The sequence below is a fragment of the Anser anser genome (genome assembly GCF_964211835.1).
Source record: "Anser anser genome assembly, chromosome: 1".
In the NCBI taxonomy this organism is placed as follows: domain Eukaryota; kingdom Metazoa; phylum Chordata; class Aves; order Anseriformes; family Anatidae; genus Anser; species Anser anser.
In genome coordinates this window covers 21,765,065-21,788,491 of record NC_139720.1, presented here as the reverse complement: position 1 = coordinate 21,788,491, position 23,427 = coordinate 21,765,065, and the positions used below count along the sequence as shown (strand labels likewise).

At 44.8% G+C, this 23,427-nt stretch overlaps 2 protein-coding genes and 1 long non-coding RNA gene across 6 annotated transcripts in view; 2 read left to right on the top strand and 1 right to left on the bottom strand.

Annotated features, from left to right (window-relative positions):
- Positions 1 to 249: 249 nt before the first annotated feature.
- Positions 250 to 6,752, top strand: LOC310892376. Its single transcript, XR_014578071.1, has 2 exons — positions 250 to 346; positions 3,245 to 6,752. It is a non-coding gene; the product is annotated as an uncharacterized lncRNA (long non-coding RNA).
- Positions 280 to 6,752, top strand: LOC310892374 (uncharacterized protein). 2 transcript variants are annotated; one of them, XM_083820060.1, is made up of 2 exons: positions 280 to 3,319; positions 5,432 to 6,752. In XM_083820060.1, exon 1 carries the CDS (start codon positions 492 to 494, stop codon positions 1,947 to 1,949), a length of 1,458 nt encoding a protein of 485 aa, XP_083676186.1. In that variant the 5' UTR covers positions 280 to 491; the 3' UTR covers positions 1,950 to 3,319; positions 5,432 to 6,752. The 2 variants fall into 2 exon arrangements, with proteins under 2 accessions (XP_083676186.1, XP_083676185.1); XM_083820059.1 differs by having other exon boundaries at positions 280 to 3,380.
- A 3,275-nt stretch (positions 6,753 to 10,027) lies between these two features.
- The window catches only part of TRABD (TraB domain containing), a 33,307-nt gene continuing 19,907 nt past the window's right edge, over positions 10,028 to 23,427 (bottom strand). For all 3 annotated transcript variants that reach the window (XM_083820062.1, XM_083820061.1, XM_083820063.1), the window contains 5 exons: positions 21,005 to 21,115; positions 19,948 to 20,087; positions 17,515 to 17,687; positions 15,497 to 15,608; positions 10,028 to 13,247 (listed from right to left, as the gene is read on the bottom strand). In XM_083820062.1, coding sequence (XP_083676188.1) covers positions 13,070 to 13,247; positions 15,497 to 15,608; positions 17,515 to 17,687; positions 19,948 to 20,087; positions 21,005 to 21,115 — 714 coding nt within the window. In that variant the 3' untranslated portion in view covers positions 10,028 to 13,069. The remainder of the gene's footprint in view (positions 13,248 to 15,496; positions 15,609 to 17,514; positions 17,688 to 19,947; positions 20,088 to 21,004; positions 21,116 to 23,427) is intronic.

Genomic DNA, 23,427 nt, shown 5'->3' with positions numbered 1-23,427 from the left:
GGACACATCCTCCAGCCTTGGGTCATCATTGACACACAGAGAGCTTCTAAACTTCTTTTTAACTAAACATAGTAAAGGTTTGGCCTCTCTGTTCATAAAACATCCCAGATTTGGCTCCGTTATTCTATCAGCGAGAGATCCGTCCGTCAGCCCGGGGGGGCGCAGCGAGGGCGGGCGGCCGGCCCCGGGGGAGGCGCTGGGGGTGGTGCTGAGGCGGCCCGGTGTCCCCCGGCACCAGCACCGCCACGCCCCGGGGGTACAAAGAGCCGGGGTGCTGAGCCCGGAGCCGCCATCTGGTGGTGGAGGAAGAGGAGGAGGACGAGGGGGTGCTGGGGGCCGGTGTGTGGTGAGTGAGCGAGTGGGTGGCGGCGTTGGTCGTGTCCGGGGGTATCCTCGTAGTGCTGGTACAGGCAGCGTCCTGTCCTCTGTCCTGTCCTGTCCTGTCCCGTCCTGTCGCAAGCGAGGGGTGCGAGCAGGCTGGTGACACCGAGATGTCATGGCTAAGCAGGGGGACGAAGTCAAAGGAGAAGCCGGAGTCGGAGAGCTCTCTGACTCAGGAGGAGAGGGGGCTGTTGGTGCAGGCTATGCTGGAGCACGGGGGGGATCCTTGGGATTACAAAGTGGTCGGCCAGGATCCCACTCTCAAAGCCGCCGAAAGGCACTGGGTAAACTACATTGCCGCGTATCATCCTAAAGGAGAAAAGAAGTGCTCGGCCCTGCAGTGGCTGCTGTTCGATCTGGCCAGTATCTTGCAAGCCACGGTAGAAGAGAAGGAGCAATGCATAAAGACCTTGCAGAACAACCTGCAGGTGGCCCACAACGAAATCCTCGAGCTGCGCTGCGATAACGCTCTGCTAAGCGAGCAGGCCGAGCAAGTAAGAAAAATGAAAGAAGAACTCAGGGCAGAGAATGCTGATAATGCCCGGTTAAGAAAGAAAGTGCAGTGCTTGGGTAAGCTGTTATCCCTCGGGAAAGGCTTGGACCAAAGGAAGGTAGCGGCTCTGAGCGAGACAAATTGCAACCCGGAGATGTGGGATGGGGATACCTGGAATGTGGAGAACCAGGAAAACTCTGCGGTGCAAGGGGTGGGGGCCAGAAAAATAAAGCCAGCGGAGGGAGATGGAAGCCAGGGAGCGGGGGATATGTCCAGAAAAGAGAAAGTTTGGAAGAAACAGAGGGAGGGATGGCCTGTGTGGGTAAACCGAATTTGGACTTTAGAACAGCACACCCCTTTCACATACGAGGCGGCAAAGCAGGTGGTAACAGCCATAGGGCTGCCCTGGCCCAAGGTGGGGGCGATCATCAGAGCCTTGCCCCCCGAAGAGGCACTGGGGGGAGAGATCTTAAGGCTGGTGATTAGAAATCTGGGAGAATATGAGCCTCTCAAGGACAACATGGAAGGGGCGCCCTGGAGAGACGTCCGGGAGGCGTCAGCCTACGTGTGTGGGAATGTGGTGCTCCGGGTGCTAAAGCAGCAGGAGAAGCCAGTGACTGCTGACTTCGACATCCTCGGGGTGAATGTGGAGCAGGCAGACGTAGGGGTGCTGGCCTGCCGTGCTCCAGAGGTGCATAAGGGGTTTTTCATCAGCCTGGGGTCGATTTTAATTGGCCGTCCCCTCCATGAGTGCATGGCTACGTTAGAGAACTTGGGGACCCTCGTGGGAGCGGAGGGAAAAGAGAAGGCAAAGAAGGACGTGGTGGGGGTAAAGACAAGGACGTACATCCCTAGAGGAATAATTTGGAGATATTTAATAAATCAGGGAGTGAATGAAGGAGAGCTAGATAGTCAGCCCACGGGAGTTTTACTTGCCAAAATGAAAAAAATCCTTCAGGAAAAGGGGATGAAACAAGAGGAGATATGGGAAAAACTGAAGCAAACAAAGCCGTCGCCTCCTCCTTCTATCCCAAAGAGAAAACTATACCCATCGCTGAGGGACCTTAAAGATTAGGAGTCCCAGCCCCTGGTGTCAGTGGGATTAACCTCCACCTCACTGACTTGGTATTCAGGGGGAAGAGACTGTGTGGAGGTGCAGTGTCTGTTGAAGGGGGAGTGGGAGGTTACAAACACTTTCTTAGTTGATACGGGATCAGAAGCAGCATTAGTAGATTACTGGGATCCCCCGCTCCTGGGTAAATCAAGCTGGATGTTGGGAGTAGGAGGGGGGAAAAATGTGGGGGGGGAGAAGAAGTAGAAGTGCATAAGGGAAGATAAATTGGATGGGCAGATAATCCTGGTAAAAGTGTGGGGGGGCAAACACTTTAGGAAGGAATTTCCTGTCTTAGTTTGTGGACATCTGTCCGAGGGAAAACTTATTGTACCGCTGCTTCAGAAGATGAAAAGGTGATGTGAGTTGTGAAGTACTGGCATGGAAGTGAAAACAAAATTAGAGGCAATATGTAAAGTTGTTCCAGCTGGAGACCCCTCCTCCACTCCCAGTACTGCTACAGTGCAGAAGCTCAGAAGGGTCGCAAGGAGTCTCAGGAGGCACAACAAAGGTGTAAGACAACAGGATTTAAAATCCCTATTTTCATGATTCCTGTAGAAATCCAGAGATGTGGGGTATGTGGATGGTGGAACCCCCTTGCACTGAATTGTAAGTTTGTGTTGGGTTATGTCTTCTACCCCTGGGAAAGCGGAAAGTTTGAACAGTGTCAAATTGGTTGTGTGGGCCCCTTAGAGAGATCAAAGAGGGGGTTGTACCAATTTGTGTTTGTTGCTATTGGTGGAACAAGAGGGGTAGAGGCCATGGCAGTCTGTGCAGCTACTGCTAATACCACTTTGGTGGTATTAGTTTGTGTGCTGGGCCGTGCGAGCAAAGAACATGCTAGGTACCAGTGATTGCCCTTGTGAGCTGTTATATAGCTGTGGCCCAGAAATTGAAAAAATGGACAGTAAATGGGCTAAACAATTGTGTGCCTCAAACACCAACTCGATCCTGGAGCAGTCAGCTCAGCAGAGAGCATGGGCTCAAGCAGCTCTGTGGAGTTACACAGCTTGTGAACAGAATACCAATATAGAAAAACATGACAATCAAACCCCACTGGGAAATGTGGTCCAACGCACACCCCCCGTACCAAGGGGAAGGCCTAGAGAAAATTCAGGGGTAATAGTGGCTCTGTTCTGGGGAAACACTGTACTAGCTGGAAACAAAGAAAGAAGCTTCATGGGTAGATGGGACTTGCTGCCAGGAAATCAAAGAGAATGTTTTTAACTAACTAACAAGGGAGATTGAATTTTTTTCAGAGACACAGATGTTGCTGCGGGATTGATCACAGGTGTGGAACACAGACAACCTCTGCAAGAACCATCTTCTTCGAGGTGCCCATCATCGTTTTAAGGAGCATCACAAATACCATTAAAGCATTGCAGGCTTCTAGGTGTAAGAGCAATAGTTTGGACATGGAACATCACTGCTGTTAATAACTTTAATTCCTTCATGAAAGATGTCAAAGGAATCTTAGTATGAGACCCTGAGACAATGGGAATGGTTGGCTTCTTGGTAATAAGCATTTGTTAGCAGGCCTTTCAGAAATAATGGATTTTTCTCTGTAAGAAAACAAGGATTGAAAAACAAGATGAAACTAATAAATTCACGTTGGATCCCAGTATGGGTCAGCCACAGAAGTTGCATGGATCCAAATGGTACCTTTGCAACCCGTATAATAATAGGGGGTGCAGTTATATCGCCTGGTTACCTAATTGTTCAGATGGTGCAGATGTACTTTTGGCCACTGAGCATATCCAAAGCTAAAACCACACTGTCCATAGGTAACCATAAATTTTAGTTTGAGAAGATAAAGCGAAATGGTCCAAAATTAATATTAATCCTGTAACCTGGGGAAAGAATTAGGGAATTGACATGTGAGGCATGCACTGTTCTAGAATACATCCAAGAGTGTAACTCATATAAATGTAGGTTGTGCGCCTCGTGGTGGTGGAGTTTCCATACTTGGAGATACTCAAAAGCCATCTGGAGATGGTCCTGGACAACTGGCCCTGCTTGAGCAGGGGTGTTGAACAGGATGACCTCTAGAGGACCCTTCCAACCTCAGCCCTTCTGTGATTCATTGTATGAAACTGGTGGGAGTTTTGAATCATGTTCAAGGTAAATTGTACACAAGGTTGTTCTGCCTGGAGAAGGGTGGGCTCTGGGGAGACCTTACTGCAGCCTTTCAATAGCTAAAGGGAAAGATTGAGAGACTTCTTACCGAGTAGTGACAGGACAAGGGGCAATGGCTTTAAACTGAAAGAGGGTAGATTGAGATTAGATAAAAGGAAGAAATTCTTTACTATGAGTGCAATGAGGCACTGGAACAGGTCGCCCAGAGAAGCCGTGGGTGCCCTGGATGTGTGCCAGGTTGGATGGGGCTTTGGGCAACCTGGTCTAGTGGGAGGTGTCCCTGCCCGTGGCAGCAGGGTTGGGCTGGGTGATGGCTGAAGGTCCCTTCCGACCCAAACCATTCTATGATTCTAAATTGGTAATAAATTTCAGACCTCTGTTTGATGCAACAACAGCATTAGCCTCCTCTTCAGCCTGGAGAAGAGGAGGCTGAGGGGGGACCTCATCGTGGTCTACAACTTCCTCGTGAGGGGGAGTGGAGAGGCAGGTGACCTATTCTCCGTTATCACCAGTGACAGGACCTGTGGGAACGGTGTCAAGCTGAGGCAGGAGAAATTTAGGCTGGACATCAGGAAGAGGTTCTTCACCGAGAGGGTGGTTGCACACTGGAACAGGCTCCCCAGTGAAGCAGTCACTGCACCAAGCCTGTCTGAATTTAAGAAGCGATTGGACTGTGCACTTAGTCACATGGTCTGAACTTTTGGGCAGACCTGTGCGGTGCCAGGAGTTGGACTTGATGATCCTTATGGGTCCCTTCCAACCCAGGATATTCTATGATTCTATGAACAGTGGTAATTGCCTGCGATGGCCAAATTTGGCATGTGGTAAAAGCAACCACCAAGTTTAAAATAACAACAACAAACTGAAGGATTAAATAGCATCATGTCCATCTATTGCACTCAAGCTCAGTTGTTAGCTATTGAAAGAACAAATTGGTGGCTAGATGCCTGTGTAATGGTTTAGCTCCTTTCTCATGGGGAATACATGGAGATCCCGTACTACACGGGAATTTTCACCAACCACTGCTGGAAATGCACAACTAAATGAAACATACGTACTGCTTTTGTACAACCTGTTGGGGACCACGGGAGGATATCATTATACACCAGTGGAGCAAGTCAGCATGGGGACTCCCGTGGTAATTGGTAGGAGGGCAGGTTGTGGATGTGTTGGCTCACCTCTAGTGGGACAGTGGGAGGATAATGTGACATCTGTAGCTGCAGTAGAACAGGGATGAGGTGTCGCGCTTGTCTCCATGCCTGGTGGTGTATATTCACGTGCCTGTTCTCAAAAGCTGGGTTCTGTTCCAGACCAGAGGACTAATGACATCTGTCTGCGAACTGACGGTCCTTGCTGGGATGAGGTACTCGGACAGCCAGACAGCATGCAGAAGGACACCGAGAAACCGGAAAGCGGACAACAAATTGCAAGTTGATGGATAACCCTAGAAAATAAGGAACTGTTAGAATCAGAGACCAATAGCAAATTGTTGACTGTACATTATTGGTATGACATTTACACGGATGGGTCACCAAAAGCTAATGCTATGCAGCATGTGATCACATAATCCTGTACTTGCTACTGGTTATGACAGCATTGTCCTTTATCCTTCTGTACATACTCTGCTTCTTTCAAAAGGAAGGAGCGCACCGACATGCCCAGGTGAACATCTCACATACACTGCTGTCCTAACCGCCGTGGTGGTTTCCAGCCGGAAGGGATTGAGCTTACGAGCATCCAGAGTGGTCTGCACGTCCTTGGAGAAGGTCAGTCAGGCCAGGGGGTGACTTGTGAGTGAGAGGTCCCGCTGGAGCACGCGGCCCCGTGCAGCCACGGCCCTGGCAGCGAGTGGCCTAGGGCAGTGCATGGCCGAAGTGTGGAAAACAGGCACTTCTGCTGCAGCTCTCGGGTGTGTGAGCTGCCAGACAAGGTCTTGCTAGTGCTTGGTTTGAGCTTGCAGAAGGATCAAGGCTAAAGTGGAGTAGTTGTGTCTAATAATTAAATGAAGATAAACCCAGTGGGAAAACAACCAGGCGAGGGGGGACATGAGGAGCCGGGCTGCCTGCAGCAGGTATCCCCGTCTGTAGCACTGTATAAGGCTATGCTTGCCTCAGTAATGGTGTCATGAAAAATACATTTAGGTATGGCTATAGCAAAACTGGGACCAGTGGGGAGAAAGTTGGGGGCAGGCTGTTTATTTAGGAGGGATTTGGGTGGGGGAGAGGCAATGCGAGGGTGACAAAAAGGTGGGCCTGAATGAAGGATGAGGTGCAAAACCCACCAAAGACGACCAGAGGGCACGTGCCGATGGCAGCAGTGTCACCTACAGCTGGTAGCAGACCCACGCACTGGAGGACATCTCCTGGGATCACCGCCCAGGCTCTCCATCTGGTCTCGGACGTGGTGTGGAGGAGCAGACCTGCGCCTCAGGACGTACAGAGCTGCACCCCGTGCTGGTTCTGCGTGTGACTCCCTGGGTCTGAGATCTACGGCTCATAGCTTCGTGGCTGTGCATAATGGTCTGCGTAACTGTGTAACTGAGCAGTGGTGTGTCACTTGGATTACCCATTACTTTTCTGTTCTGCCAGTTTCCTTGTAGTGTGTTCATCAATAAACAGTTTGCCTCAGGTATGGCTTGGGTAGCTGCTCTGAAGAGGGAGAGACAAACCTCGGCACACTCACAGAGTGCAGCCCGTGCCATGAAGTGCTGTGTGCTACAAGCCTTCCTCTAACGTACCTGGGCAGCAGGAGGCCTGAGCATCCCAGGAGGCACGTGTAGGGCAGGATCTGGACGACACGTGCCCAGGAGTGCTGCAGGTAGTGGGCCTGCACACCAAAATCCCTCGGTGTGTCATAGCCAGGTTGAAATTGCTGGCGATGGAGAGGAACCATCCAGGCTCAAAACCATCACAAGAAATGAGCTAGGGCTTCTCCTGAGGTTAGGACTTATGCAAGGGGCAAACTAAGCCTATCCTTGAAACGTTACAAATGAAGCAATCCACATTAATTCCAAAGGTGTTACAACAATGATTCTTACAAAAAAAAAAAAAAAAAAGTAGAATTCAAGTGTATTAAGGAAATTCTCTAGCAGTGTAATCTTATATTTTCCCTGAAGTACCCTAAGGGAACATAATCATACTTTGTAGAAGATACTTTAAAAATGTGAATGGCATAGGCTGATACACTGGAGCGGGGTCACCAAGCATCTGCCTCTCCACCATCAGTCCTCGCACCAAGAGGAAAGCTGAAGGAAAGCGCGCCAGGCAGTCCTTACAGACGGGCTGCTCCTGGTTTGGGTCGCTGTCGCTGACCCCAGGCACACCGCTGATGACAGTCAGACACCAGCCCTCTGCACGGTACCCCCCAGCTCACCTTCTGGGGGCTATCCTCAAGGTCCCCCGGCCACCGGCGCTGAAACGCGCACGGCATACCGGCTGAGGTCACTAGATGGCACTAAACCATCGCTCTTGTATTTTTCAGCTAAAGCGGAACGCGAATAAACCCGCAGCGCTCGGTGCCAGCTCAGGCTGTAATCACAAGGTGAGAGACAACACGGGGATGGAAGCCGGGAGGGAAATGCAGGCAGATGGAGAAGATGCTCACTGGTAGTGCACACCTACAAGCCTTCAGCACTCGTTCCATGGTAAATCTGAATCATTAAGGTTGGAAAAGCCCTCCAAGATCATTTGGTACCCGCCCCCCACCACCACCAATGTCACCCACTAAACCCTGTCCCTAAGCACCACGTCCAACCTTTCCTTGAACATCCCCCGGGGACGGTGATGCCACCGCTTCCCTCGGCAACTCGTTCTTGGCCCCAGAGGACTCCAGGGACTTCACGAATAATCCCTGGGGCTGGCAGGCGTGCGTGTCACCCCCTGCAGAGACACGGCGTGTTAATGGCATGCACACACTGATCAAAACACCCCTCTGAATTACTTTGCCCAGTTTGTGAAACCAGCTTTGTAGCCAAAAGCAGGGAAGTTTTACCAGTGAAAGAATATTGCTTGGGTGGGAGGAGATGCCCCTTAAACTGAATTCATGGTCTAAACACAGCTTTTTTTCCTAGAAGTCTGATTTTTTTTTTTCCGCTTTCCTTCATGCATCAGTCTCAGTGCATCAGTCCTGAGTATTTTGGATGAGAAAAGTGTGAAAGTGGTAGCGTTTTTTTCCTTTCTCAACCTAACACACCACTAGAGCTTCCCTTGCAGCACTTCCAGGGACAGGCAAAACACCAAGAGATCAAAAGCGAGCACTGATTTGGCATGCCCCTGGCGCAGAGCAGGGCCCAAGGGAAGGTCTTGCCAAGGAAAAGAGTGCACACACTGCCAGTTACCAACCTTTTGCTTCCTGGGAGTGAGGATAAGGCCAGCCCCATCTTTGCTGCTGTACTCTCTCCCCAGAGAGGGGAAGCTTCATTTGCCCCACTTTGGTAAGACCACAGCACGCAGAGGACAAGGGGCACCTTCCACCTGTACAGGCACTAGACCCAGTTCAGTTTTTTGTGCTCCTTGTGTTCTGTGTTTGAACTCTTCAAGGCACATTTCAACAGCACTCAGCGTCACCCTGAATTCGGTCCATCAGTCAGAGCCGGGGAGGTGACCCTTCCCCTGCAAATACTTCCATATATGCATCTCACAATAAAGCCACTCTCAGAACACTCAAGTCTAAAATTAAAGTTTATTTCAGGCTTAGAAACAGGAAAATATGTACATGAGATCTTTGAGTTACACAGGTGACTGTGCTTCTTTTCCAGCTGTAGTTCCCATTACTGCCTGGCACTTTGAGATAATTAATTTGAGATGTATTATCTGTGCTTTTCAGATGCTTCACGAAACAAACAGCTTCCGGGGGAAATCTGGGCACTGCTAATTCACCTCAAAATCAAAATTTTGATATGGTTGAGCATAGAAAAGAACTCATCATAAGCATAGCCTTAGGCAGCTGTATGGGGGCAATGCTGGTGGCCACACAGGGTGTGCGAAGGGGGCTGCTGCCCCGATCCCTGCTGCCACCTCAGCAGTGCCCGGGAGCCAACCTGCTGTGCGGTGACACGTCAGCCGCCAGTCTCAGGGGCAGTATTTGACAGTAACTAAAAAAGAAAGTGCTTACTCAGTACTTTTTTTCGCAGCCGCAGCTCAAAGTGCAAGTGCTGGAAGCTTTTGCTGGATCAAGGACCACAGAACTGCACCCGCAAACCTTGCTTCACACTTGGGTACAGGCAAGAAGTCTGGCCGCTGACCGAAAAGCATGCAAGTAGTGACTAACGAGCCAGTGCCTTGTACGTGCAGAGTGCTGCTTAGATGCATGCTTTCAGTATGAGTACAGGGTCTTTTTTATTAGCAGCTCCCCCCCCCCTTCAAAGCAACGCTTATTTTGAGCTACCTGGCTCCGTTTGAAAGTTCTGCTCCTAACCCCACACCTTTTCCACTCAAGGACTCTGATTCCCATGCAGAGGGCAGCACCACAAGCACCAGTAACCATCTGTGCCCGATGCCAGGCAGGCGTTTGAGCGCTTTGCTGGGCTGGGACTAAGGCCGTCGGCTCCTTGCACGACTGAACCCTGGAGAGAAGTTAAAAAAGAGCAACAACCAAATCCACTCACCATGCCTAACTCTGGACTCCAAATTTGGATGCTTCCACTGAAAAGTTAGTCTCCCTGGGCGTTCAGCAGGGCAGGGAAACTCATCCTTTTCTTTACTGATAACATGCAGTAGGCAGAAAAAGTCTAGTTTCCTTCCTTCAGAATTAAAGTCAGATGCCCCTCAGTGGGAGGTATTTATTCCAGCTGAAGCTCTTGCTCAGAAAAACGTGGTGGATGGTAAAATTGCTGCGTACTAGACCTAGCTAATCAGTGCTTGTTCCCAAAAATACTAATATGGAAAATAAATGCCTTCAAGAGAAACGGTGGTTAAAATATTTTATTTTTTATATCATAGAACATACTGCTGTTTACTTTAAATCACTTTAGAGTAAAGGCACACATTGTTAAAAATACTTCAAATTTACATTACATGTACAAATGCATAAGCAGGTGTACATGTCACCAAAAAAAATACAATATGGCTTCATAAGGTTGAGGTGGGGCTGGGACAATTCGACATATTTAAATTTTACAGGATGCTCTTAACACTGAAAGGACTGACTAGAACAGAAAAGAATGGACCTAAAACACTGATTGTTACATAGACAGTATAACACATTGAATATACAACATCGAGCATTCACGTATGGATTCGCAGGACTGGCAGTTCTGCAAATTCATCAGGCTTTCAAGTGCCACTGAGTAAACAGTGCAGGCATATGATCTGCCAGTTTGCAATAGTGGGAAGGAATCGCAAATTCTCTGTCCACAAACAGCCTCCCTTAAGAATCTGCTGATATGCTTTGAGAAAAAAAAAAGAAACAGACTTGAGATATTAACTGCAAAAAGGACTGAATAACAAATGGACAACTTACACTTCTAGCTAAAAAGCGTAACACATTAAGCCTGCAAGAATGCTCCATGACAATCATTTAGCATTAGTCCCACCCAAGTTTAAGGCTCATATCTAAAGTTTACCGTAGATTTGTTTTCTTTTGTGTAAAATTACCTGAGCACAGATATCAAAGATCTGCAGAGCTTTTAAAATATCTGCAGATACCTTAAAAATCTGTAGATCTTAAAGCGAGATATCAATATATTGATCTCTACCAGCTTAAAAGATCTCAAAAAAACAAAGAAAAACACAACCACAAAACAACAACCACCTTTTGGTATTTCAGTAAAGCCAGGAGAAGAATGAGCTTAAGCTTTTGCTTTCATCTCTTAAAAATGTACATAAAGTGTAAGAGAGTTCTTCAAATAGGACTGCTTAATTGTAAACAATACATTAAACCTTTACAAAAAAATCAGGAATCAAAAGTCAGGCAGTCACTCTAGTCTTCTATAAATTGTTTATAAACGCTACTTTTCATCTTGCTAGAGATAGCTGGTGGTTTCTTAAGCACTGACAGATGGAAAATAAAAGGACCCAACTCCACTCCAAGAGCGTGTTACCATTGACACTCCTGTGCTGAAGCAGTGTGAATTGCTGCCGTTCTCGTTTGCTGAGGTGTATTCCCTGCACACCACCTAAGGGCCCAGATCCAGAAAAGCACCTTGCATTGTCTTAAGAGCTCTGCAGGACTGGGTTAGATTTAACAGGTTTAAAGATAAACACGTGCTTAAATGATTTGCTGCACAGGGACTCATAAAATTTGCAAAGTGCAAGGCAGAAAAGCATCAGGTTGCATGGACAGACCAGCTCCCAGCCATCACGGAGAGGGGCATCAGACCCTTAATTTCATTTAAAAAGCTTGAAAAAGACAACACTGCATGGAAGATACATGTACATACTTTCAGCAAACAATAGACCATTTAGGATGATTTCCAACACAAGGCTCTGGAAATTCACCCTACTAAAAACAGTTCGTTGATTTTATCGAACCAGCAAAGAAACACAAAGCACACGATCACCTTTTCCTCCTCTTGCCTCAAACACCGGTTCTCATTTTCCAATCCCAAAAGAAATTAATATAGATAAAAACCCCACTTCAATCAATGAGCAACTGTATGTGAGCCTGAGGAGCAAGTGGGCTTCTTCTGTTCAAATACACCAGGTTAAAACTTTGATATGACGATTAAAACTATTCGCACTGCTGAACTGGGACTAGCTGATTGCAGAGGGCACTTTACAATCATCGACAATCCTGTATAAAGGGTACCAAAACCTCGTATTAAGTATGAGACGAGGATTAAAAAAAGAAAAAGAAATAGATGGATGACAGATGGCTGTTCCGGAAAATTTATAAACATCGCAGCAGTCTGAAGTACCCATAATTCTATGTATAAATAGCAAGTAACCCAAATAAAATGCTACAGCTAGTTTGTAAAAGCTAAGTTGAACATTGCTTTTCTATTAAATAGATTAAAATATTCATCCACTGAGAAATCACATCGATAAATAAAATATTTTCATGTATCAAAAATGAGGGGCAGGTACTATCAATTCCAGACTTCTTGTCCCAGTAATGGAAGGTCCGAGAAACAAAAGTAACTTGTACAGTAGTTCTAGCCTCTTAAATTTACAACACTGAATCCAGCAGGATTTGGCTAAATAATACAATTTAAATAACCTAATCTAAAGGAACAGAGTGTCCTGTAAACATCTGACAAACCACATTGCATTCTGATGGTGTGGCTATACCTTCTCTACGCAGGAGAAAGACGATTCAACTGGTGGCGGGAATGAGGGACGCAATCAAAAGGCAACGTTTCTGTTCTTCAGTAAGGCTTGTAAAAAGTGGAGCAGTGTACGTATGACAGCCTGTAAAATTCTGAAATTTTTGGAAAGCTCTTAAGTTTAAAAAAAGCCTAAATGTTTTTAAGTATAAAACACACATTGAGAAGATGTCCTTCTAAGTTATGTTGTAAAAGTGGCTGGCACCAGAAATGACCACTGAGTATTATTATACCCAAGGAAAAAAAAAGACAAAGAATCATTCAAGACAAGTGTCCCTGAATTTCAGAGCAGACACAGCCAAATTTGGTTACTTTGTGTTGTTCTGTTCCTCTGGGAAAAAAAATGTCATGAACATACACTCTTTAAGCTGTCTGTACTACATCATCATTAATATATATTATATATACAGTACTTATATATATAATATATATGCTTGTGTACATATTTCATTTGCCTCAATCTGGAATCATGTGGTTTCATGCAACACACCAGGAATCAAGCTTACTCATTAGATCATAGCTGGTGTAACATCAGTATCAAATCTTTTATTATACAGCAATTCAGCTTTGCTCAGCAATCACCTCTGGGCTAGAATCCTCATTTCCCTCTTCGTTCAGTCTGGTTCCCATCTGTTGCCTCCATCACTCTTGTCAGCCACCTTCACATTGTGCCTCCGCTGGGTGTTCAATGCTGAGACCTTATTTCTGTCAGCTTCTGCAGATAGCTCTGTGCTGCTGGCATCGAGAGAATGAACTGAACTGTCCTTTGACCTATCCGGTAGCAGCCATATCCCATCAGTCCAAAAACCGTTGCTTTTACGACAAGTTTGAAAATCTTACTTGAAGCTGACGGAGGAGGCACGCTGCAGCAGAAGATACAAAACAATGTTAACGCCTGCACAGCTGGAAAGAATGGGCATTTTCCGACCAAACCACGAATTGTTTCTCCCCTCCCTCTTAGTGCAGGAGACTGAGGGAACAGACGCGTCATGAATGAGCAATAAGCTCTTTCTTCTTCAAGGGCTACATCCAAATTAAATAATAATAAATAAAGCTATTCCCACTTTTGTTAATATAAGCTAATATTACCAAAGCTAATATTACCTCCAAAAGAGCTGGCTTGAAAATGCAGCCACGTGCAGAGAGTCCTGTACCTACGCTAACAGGCTCCATGGTACCTCAGCTCACCCCACACCTACAGCAGGCATACATTGCAACCCGCATAATCCCCTCGGTGACAGTTCTCTGCATGCCATTTCAAGGGAGTTCTTGTTTATTTATATTGAGAAAATGTTCCCAGCATATTTAGAAGCAATCAGTTACAGGAGTGCAAAAACATTGCGGGCATTCTCCAACCCTGTCAGATGCGCTGACATTAGGATACAACTGAACTGGGTTTAGATCCATTTGCTTAAATTAGGGCAAAGTTACTACTGGTAAGATCCTGCGTGTTGAGGGAATATACAGGAAGAGATTCAAAAACATACATATTGAACAAAGGATAGAGTAAAGGCATCCCTTTATGCCTTCTTATATGCTTTTCTATCTACTCTTTGCCATTTCCAGTCCCTCAGTGCAATTTAAAGATCAATTCAGACCCTGAAGCAAATAGTAAGATCTGCTCAGAGTCAGGTTCAATGACAGACTCTAAAAACTGGAAGTCTGGGAAACGTGTATGTTTTGATTCAGATGATTTCCAAGACCATTTTGTAACACATAACACAAACTGTAAAAAAAATATTTAAAACTTCTCACTTTAGGTAGATGAAAATCACTGACAAAAAATGTAACTGCTCTGCCACTGCACTGCAACAGCATAAAAGGAAAAAATGTTTAATGAGAAACAAATCCTAATATAGTAATCTTCTCTGCATAATTTGCTTTATATTATTTAAGAAAGTCAATTTAATGCAATATTCAAGACTTAGGGAAGATACTGGTAGTTATTCCACTTAGTTATGCCTTAGCATGGTAAAGTCAGTCAAAGTCATCAAAGAGCATGAACTTTGATGAAAAAGATCCTGTATGTAAACATGAAGATGTGGTCAGACTTGGGGCTGTTCAGTTCTGAAATGCCAGCAATACAACCAGCATTAGCCATATAATTGCACATTCTTGCAAGCTCATTTTACAGGTTATTTGAGAAGGTGCAGAGGGATATGGATGTCTAGTTTGTAAGTCTGAGCTCGGTTTAGCCTCGAGAAAGACTTAGGCAAGGCTTTTGCACTCTTTCCATTTGTGGATTCAGATACCCAGAGTACCTGGATTTTACCCTCTAAAGCATTTTAGATGCCCAGGTACTCCATTCAGCCAGGGCACAGTCTCTCTTGTATTTCAGAGCCTCTGATGAAACAGGAACACTGAGGTGCTTACACAAACATAGTAAATGGCTGTGATAAGATAAAGCACTAATATTTGAAAGGCTCCACTGTCCCAAACCACTGTGGACCGGTATTACCAGATCGTACTATAATCCCTCCTACATTTCTGACGTCCTGACCTTTGTGGCTTTATAGAATACAGTCTGAACATTTTGGTTCTTTAATTCCTTCTTTTATAGGGCACATACATCTATTTTAACAGTTACATTGGAGTGAGTTCTGCAGGTGCGTGGCTTAGATCAGCCTGTGTTGAGTGTATTCATTAAAACATACTATTACTTTTATATCCAGTCAAAAAGTCGGTGACAAGCAACAGCAATAATCTTCCCAGAACCCACAGAGCCTGATGCAACAAAAAGCTTTGAATCTCACAGTTTGTATTTATCTAAGCTAGACTGGAAGCCTCGTTTTGTCACCTTCTACAGATCTCATTTGAAGTCTCATTTGAAAAGCCTTACACATGGATCAATAGGTTTTCTTTCTAAACAAAGACATTTTCTCGTCTTATTTCCCTCAATAGCCAACCAATTACGTTCTTTTTTTCTTTTGACAGTTCCTTTTCCTTTGCTGTGCACACAATCTGCACAGCAAGTCAGTGAGCTGACAGGGCAGGGATTACGGCAGAGACATTTCTTTAAGCCACAACAACCAAGAAAACCCCAAACAACCACTCATTGCAGATTTTCAGCAAGAGAAGCTGTTATGTCAGGACACAGGAAAGGATGACATACCTCATTATTTCCTGGATATTTAAGTCAGAGTTCCAGTTCTTTTCAATTCCAGGTACATGACCCATCCCAACCACACCAACTACAATGGCAGGGATATATCTTCTAGGTTCAGCTAGGAAAGAAACGGAGACAATGGAATGCATCAGTAAAGAAGTAGTTTCAAGCTATAAACAGGTAATACGCAAGATTACAGAAGAGTATTTTCTAAGAAGCTCCTCCTCCTACATATTAAAACTTTGTCACATACTGAAGTTAATACGTATCTCACCGACTGCCTCTTTTGCTGGAAGTCTGGAAGAAATCCAGCATAACTTCTGTATTGTCAGGAAATATTTGTTCCAGTAAACAGAACTGGCTACACTCCACCCTGAAGCTGGAGTTTGAGCCCTCTAAATTCATTTCTTTCCTTCCCTGCACGGGTCATGTTTCTGTAGCGTTTATTGGGAACAGCCTTGGTCCCTGCTGTCTCTTGAGCAGAGCTTTGCTCACAGCTTCGGACAGCTGGCACGCAACCAGATTGTGATAAAACATGGGCTAACACGCACAAAGAGCCAGAGAAGAGGGCTTGAGACCATGCCTGGCCCTGCTAAGCTGCCCAGTACAGACCTGGCTGCAGCAAGTAACAGCAAAACCTGTGCTATTTGTGTGCAGCAGCCAGCCAGCCACCGTCAGACCACTTCAACACATGCCAGCGCTCGCTCGCCCCTCTGACCTACCAACAAGCTTGCACAACACCCAGTGAAGTTGAAGTGTTCTTAAAGTTTTGGGATTTCCTCTCTCCCGGTGGAAAAACCGGCACCATGACACAATGAAAATAATTAAGAGAAAAGCTTCTAAATAACGCACAGCTTCTTAACAAAACCACCTCAGGCACTGTCTTGTTTACTAAGAGATTGAGGCAGAGGACTTATCCGCCAGATGATACACTTACACTACTGTCTTTTGTGGCCCCATCTTTTATTTCAATTCCTTTTAATCCATATAAAACCCCTTCGGTTTCACAGACATTCACTAAACCAGTGATCCAGAGACTCTGACCTTAAGGCAAATTTAAAGAAATTAAAAATGCAGGTAAATTGCTATACAATTCTTGTGGCTCATGACCCACCAAGGACCAACAATTACACCAAGTTTTCAGTCTGCTCCTTAGATCGAGTGACTGAATGCATTCCTGCCTACTTCAGCCATGCCACCTGCATTAACAGTGGATATTGTAGCGTTTGGGGAAATTTCATGAAGGCAGCATTGAAGTAATGCTAGACAAGGGAGATGCAAGAACACAAATGCAATCCCTTCACCACTTCTGCAATCACAAGACAGTGCCAGAGGTCTGCACTGAAGTGATTAAAATCAGTAACTACTGAAGTATGCATATATGTATATACACACACACACAAATATATAAAGACAGGCATGTACATATGAATAAAGGACACGCAGATCACACATGGCAGCAAATTACTTCCAAAGGCTAGAGAGATAGAATTATTCCGTATGCTTACAACTCGCCAAAACATGCCGAGTCTGTATTTGTCACACACACTCAGGAGCTCCTAGGAGCCCGATTTATCATAAGCAAAGTATGATGAATGCTGAAATTAGAGTTAATTAGTTTAGCAGGAAATCTGTGCCTGAGCAGCTATTGGTGACAGTGAATTTGGTGAGACAGCGAGACAGGGAACACATGCCTCATCTGTCCCATGCTGTGCTGTAATACCAGATGCCTGCCTTTTGAAAAAGTTGTCAGGCTAATCAGTGTTTTCCACTTTTAAATAGCATAATGAGAAAAGAATCATAATTCGGAGCCTATTGCTCTGTGGAATTTCTTTACTTCTATAGGAGGTTGCAACAGGAGTAATATGCCTTTTAACTTTTCAAGCAGTGTCAGCTTCCGTGACATGCAGCATCTGTCTCGGATAAACCCGCAGAACATCACAGATTTCCCAAGAACAACTGAAATCTGTAATTGCACACAAAAAACACATTGCTGGTTATGCTATCTGCTTTAAGACAATTACTTTCTGAAGCTCGAGGTAGTTCTATCTGCTTTGCTGCTTGCTTCAGCATGTAGGTCAAGTAAATATCTCGTTCAGAGACAATCGTTCGATGAAGATCAGGGAATTCTCCAATCATTTCTGCCATCATCTGCTCCAGCAAGTCCTTCTGCTTGCATTTCTCCACATCATCTTTACTGAAAGAAAGGAAACTTTTCTCAGTATCGATGTTATGCTTCCAAAGCCCAATACAAACCAATAAATAAGAAGGTGTTGCACACATTCACATAAACCCACGCTGGACAGTTGTCCTCTCCCAGAGCAAAGCAGTCTGCACAGGCCTGTAGAGCTGGATACTGAACAATGCCTCTACAGTGAGGGCAAGGGAAAGAAGAGAGGTCACTTGCCTTCAGGCAGTTCAACTGAATATTCACCCTTCCCAGTTTAAAAAGCTGAAGTATAAAAAACTGAGCAAAAGCACCAGGGCTTCAGAGGAAAGAGTTATCCCGGTGCCCCACTTCTACTGTATATTCATAAGCTTAAAAAAGGCAACACAGCACCCCTGAGGAAGCAGATCTGATCGCTGAACGCACAGAGGCTCTATTTAAGGAACAAAACCACACGCTGTCAGGCACAGTCTGCAGGGATGGAAGGAGTTCTGCAGCCCTTCTGTCAGTCACAGGCCTTCAGCAGGGAAGTGAAAGTTATTAATCAATTCCCTGAACGGAAGAATAGAAGCGGGCAGGAAATAAGAACTGTGGGAGTGAATTTAACGAGCTTTTGTATTGTTATTGTTATTATTTCAAATAGGTGCTGTTAACCTTTGTTTGCAGCCACAGCCGTGGTACAGTCATGGTTTGTGGCACCAGAATCATCTGTTTTTGCATCACTGTCTATTCAAGAAGGATGCCCAAACTTTTTTTAATACACTTGAGATCGGAAGGTACTACAAATGGCAGAGACAACCGAAGAAAGCCTTGCTAGCTTTCAAAGATCACAGAAACAGACTGACACAAGTCTGATTTTCAATCACTCCATTTTCAGTAGAATCTCGTGTTGATGGCTGAGTGATCTTATCTACACAACCGCCCCCAACAGCTTCCTAATTATAACCACCTTTCCTTCTCAACTCCTACCCACGTTACTTTTAAAGTCACCAATGCTGCAAACCCATCAATTGTACGATAACAATTGGGATATTATGTTAAAGGTATAGTTAAGCACAATTATCTTATTTTTTCAGTTGAAAACTGAAATTACCTTGGGATGAACGAAAAATGTGAGAATTTGCTGAGAAATACGCCCTCCAATGCCCCCCAGAAGCCTGCAAATAGCTTCAAGTTGGTATTAGACTATTAATTAACAAAACTAACTGTATTTAATAGACTGAAAGCTGGCCAAACATTTTACAGATGAATGTAACAAGTATTTACAGGAAACAACAATTAGGTAAATGCTAAAGCTGGGAAACAGAAGACTCAATTGTCCTTACTACAGTTTGAGCCCTGGCCCAATTTCAAGTGCTTAAAAAAAACTGACAGATTACTTTATGAGCTGCATGGAGCTCCCGTCACAGGCACGGAGATCCAGGGACCACGTGCACTGGGAACCCATTTCTGGCAAGCCTCCCACCACTGCAAATCTGGTAGGAGCAGATGGAATTTCGGAGGACAGCTGTGTACGTTCTCACCCAGTTCAAGCAAGTTATCTCACACCTACTTGCGTCCAGAAGCAAAGAGGAAGCAAACTTGGCACAGTGGTTTCTCTAAAGGGCAGAGGAAACCAAACAAAGCAAGAGAAGAGCCATCTGAGAAGTATTACTGTAAGGCAGGAACTCCTAACAGTGTCCCTTTATAAAGGTCACGTTCATTTAGAGTAAGACACATTGCCCACAAACTTAAAAGTGTTTTCTCTTGTTCCCCAAATCTGCTCAGACAGCAGATGTTGACTCAGTTCTCGAGCTGCCCTGATCCAGATGTGACTTAACACAGCAGGCCCAAGTCCTCTGGAAAACTTAAGGCAGTTTAAGTTAACATCCTGAGGCCCTGCTTTCTCTTACATTTACAATATCCACACAGTAGTACTGGGAAAAACTTTAATTTCAGCATTAAAAAAAAAAAAAAAAATATTTTTAGTTATTATTCAATTGTACACACCACTGAATCTTTACTTCAACATGATCCACAACCTGGACGTAATGTATCAAAATACCACTAAACAAAGATGTAACAGGATCAGAAAGCCAGCTTTCTTTTAAATACTTCTTTTAATACTTCTTTTTAATACTTTAAATACTTCTTTTAAATACTTTACTGACATGTAGTTTGTATATTTATCTACCTCACTAATTTAAGGTTTTACCACATGAGGTTGCGTACCAAGACCTTTGAGCTCCTACCAAGTCACACTGCAGAGCTGAACAATTCTCTGATAAACGTACGGGATGTTTATTCATACCTGATTGGGTCAGATAAGAAGCAAAGGCCCCAAGCAAGCTTGACTTTTTGCCAGAAAGAAAGTGCAGCAATTGCTCTCTTAAACGTAACAGGGATGGGTCTGTCTCCAAGATGAAATTTACAGAAAGGTACTTTACTAGCCTGGAAGAGAAAATATAAATTACTAGTCAACCTGTACTGAAAGCACAGTATGTTGTTATTAAGATAATGTTCATGTTATTACGTGATTTACCTTAAAAAAGAACAAGTAGTGTCATACTTCAACATCAAGAAATATTTTGGCTTTGCAATAAATAAAGTTTTCAATATACTCCTTCATAAAGGAATACATCAGCTAAAAGATGCTGTAGGTATTACAGTAAAAAAAACGTTAAGTTGCAATCGCCCTCTTCCTATGGAGCTCAGTATCTCTCCAGGTGTGAATAAAGTCCAAGGCAAAATAATTTTGGACATTTTGCTTTTAACCAGGTTTGTGATCCTGTCAAATCCTATCACTTTGTCACGATAAAATACATTCAGGAAGGAGCTTATGAAACAAAAACTGATGCTAGATACCAGATGGCAATGCCAGGTGAGACTTTGCTGTAGCTGAGGCTGACAAATTTCAGCACACCAGAGAATTTCTTGGAAGATTTTTACTAAGCATACCTGTTTAAAAACCTCAAACACGCTTTAAAGAGGACAGAGTAATAAATCTTTCTGGATGAATTAGAGTTAGTTTTCATGGACTGAAATCCTGACACCACAAATGACCAGCATCCGTACCCAAAATTCAAAATAGTTATCCAAGAGGAACAAAATAAACTGAAACAAATACCATCAAAAATATCACTTATCATTTAGTCTTTTTGGAGTTGTTTTCACGTCAGCTAGGGCTGTGAACCTCTGTACCTTTGAGTACACTTTGAAGCTGAAGATGGTTTTTACCACTTCACAGACTTCAGCACAAGTACAGCCAGAGTGCTCCTTTCTAGTCACTAGAAAATGCCTTTATTTTACCGACTCTGAGAGCAAAAGGCCAAGAATTTGACCTCGGAAAAAACATTTCAATTTCACACCTCTTTGAAAGCCTCCCTGAATTCTCCTCCTGGGGCCATTCCCAGCTGTTCTGTGATGTGAGCAGACACTTTCAGAAGCAGCATTTGCATCAATCCAGACATGACTCCATTCTGGCAAAAAAGGGAGAAAAATGTTAAGAGAAATATCAACATACTGTGTGGATTTCTTAGAATAATGTACTGTTCACAGTCATGAAAAACATTAAATATCTTAGTGAAGAAGAGACATTGAAGCTGCTTTTTGGAACAAATTCACTGATCAATACCACTCTTTTGTTTCAGCTTATATCAGCTGTAAAGTGGCTTTTCACTTGAGCGTGCAGCCAGACTATCCTCCCTTTCAATAACAACCAGAAAAAGGATGGGAAGGGACAGGAGAGCAGCCAGATTTATTTCAGTTTACATTCATTCTACCTGATTGAGGGAAGTGTCTGAATGGCAGAACTGCTCATACAGTACATTTGTTTTTTCTTGATCTGGTTACAAAAAGCCAAAACATAAAAGCACATTCCACTGAACATACAATGAACGCACAGTCGTGTTATAGAGATACTGAGGGGGAAAGAGTGGTCTAATCATAAATACTTCCATAACCCCTGTGAAGCATGGGACTGAACACTAGTTAGGTTAACAGCTGCAGGAACACAGAAAGCTCAGGGTTGTAGAAGAATTTGACGTGCACGACTTCAGCACATGAAACCTTAGAAGGAAAACCTCAGTCTTGTGTCTGACGCACTCCCACAAGCACACTGAAGGCTCCTCCTTGCACAAAGTCTCTTATAAAATAGAGACTTAAAGTCCAGAGTTCTTTATTGAAGAAGAGGAAGAATCTCCTACATACATTTAAGCAAAATTTCCCTTTCCTAGCCTTTCAAACAGGGATGAATACAACATTGGAAATCCATCCAGAGCTGTCCTGTCCAGCTCTGGCTGTCCTGCACCCAACTTTTGTTCTCACGACAAAGACCGAGTGGCTGAGTGTTAGCTGTCTCCAAGAGCAACCCACCCCTGGTTACACCTCCTTTAATTTGGCATCAGTCCGTACCACTACCAAAAGGAACATGCCCCGCTACCTTGCTACAGGTTAATTTCCTGCTCTACCAGCAGCTTCATGTGACTAAAGATGAGGTTACATAGGACAGCTTGAGTGAACAAGACTGCCTGAAGTTACCAGGGGAAGGTCCTGGTCTCCCCTCCCTGCTCCCACGGACACGCTCAAACAACCCGCCCAGCGCAAGCTTCGATGCTTACACCACCTCTCCACAAGTCGTAGGCAGTTTCTGCAGATAAGCAGATTCAAGAGTCACAAAGGACCAGAACTGGCAGAAGAGAGCAGCTGTTTTCAAAGCCAGTTGTGCATCTGCTTCCCCGTGCTACAAAGCAGCAAGCGAGGTGTGTTACAGGAACAACTGACTGTCGTGCAGTCGCCACCAAATGAATATGCTAAGCGGAAAGACAGGGCACTGGGCTCCTGGGGAGAGACGAGGAAGAAAGAGCAGGGAAAAGAAAGGTCTTCAGCATCCTCGAGACTGAGAAAAGTCTGGGAGACGAGGGTTTCCAGAAGTTTAGAAAAAACAACCTAAAGAAAAAGAAGAAAACGCAGCCTGAGGCCATTTGTGGGCTCACACACCCTTCAGGATCAGGTATTTGAAGTCTGCATTTCACACAGTGATGGCTAACAAAGGGCTGCATCTCTGAAATGTGTCTGAGCTGTTTCTGCTCTTAACCTGCATGGGACTCAGTGCCTGCCATATTTGCTCAGCATCATCGAGATACAAGGTGACAGGCAGCAGTACGGAGCAGCAACCAGCACCAACCGGCCAGCCAGAAAGTGCTGGGGATAAAGAGCAAAATGCAGGAATAACAGTGGGAGCAAAACACAGAGGTTTTTAGAAATACCAGATTATTCCACACCTGATAAAGGAAAGATGACCACAGGAGAGCAATAAATCCTGCGTGGCTGGCACCCACAGTTCACAGGTTAGATGCGACAGCCACAAACACAAAGCAGTGCACGTACGGAAGGAAACAACTGCACAGGCAGAGGAATGCAGAGCTATTAGCACACAGGGCAGAGGATGTGAAAATCTACCAATTTTACCAGCCTGGCATTCCATAGTCAGAAAGCAAGAAAAACGAGAAGGATTATCAGAAAAGGAACAAAATAGGAACACTTGCTACTGTACCATCTTAATTGGACTTGTGCCTTGAGGACAAAATACGCGAACCAGTAAACGTGCAAAAGGAATACCAAGCGTAGGGGAAGAGGTTAAACACTGCACACTCCTGAGGTTTGGGAACGGATGACTGAGCAAGATAAGAGCATAGCTGACACCATGACTAGCGTGGGGACAGCGAGTAGGATGGGAGAAGAGAGGAATAATACCCTGGCAAAGTGTGACTGCAGGTTCTGATGCTTTTCT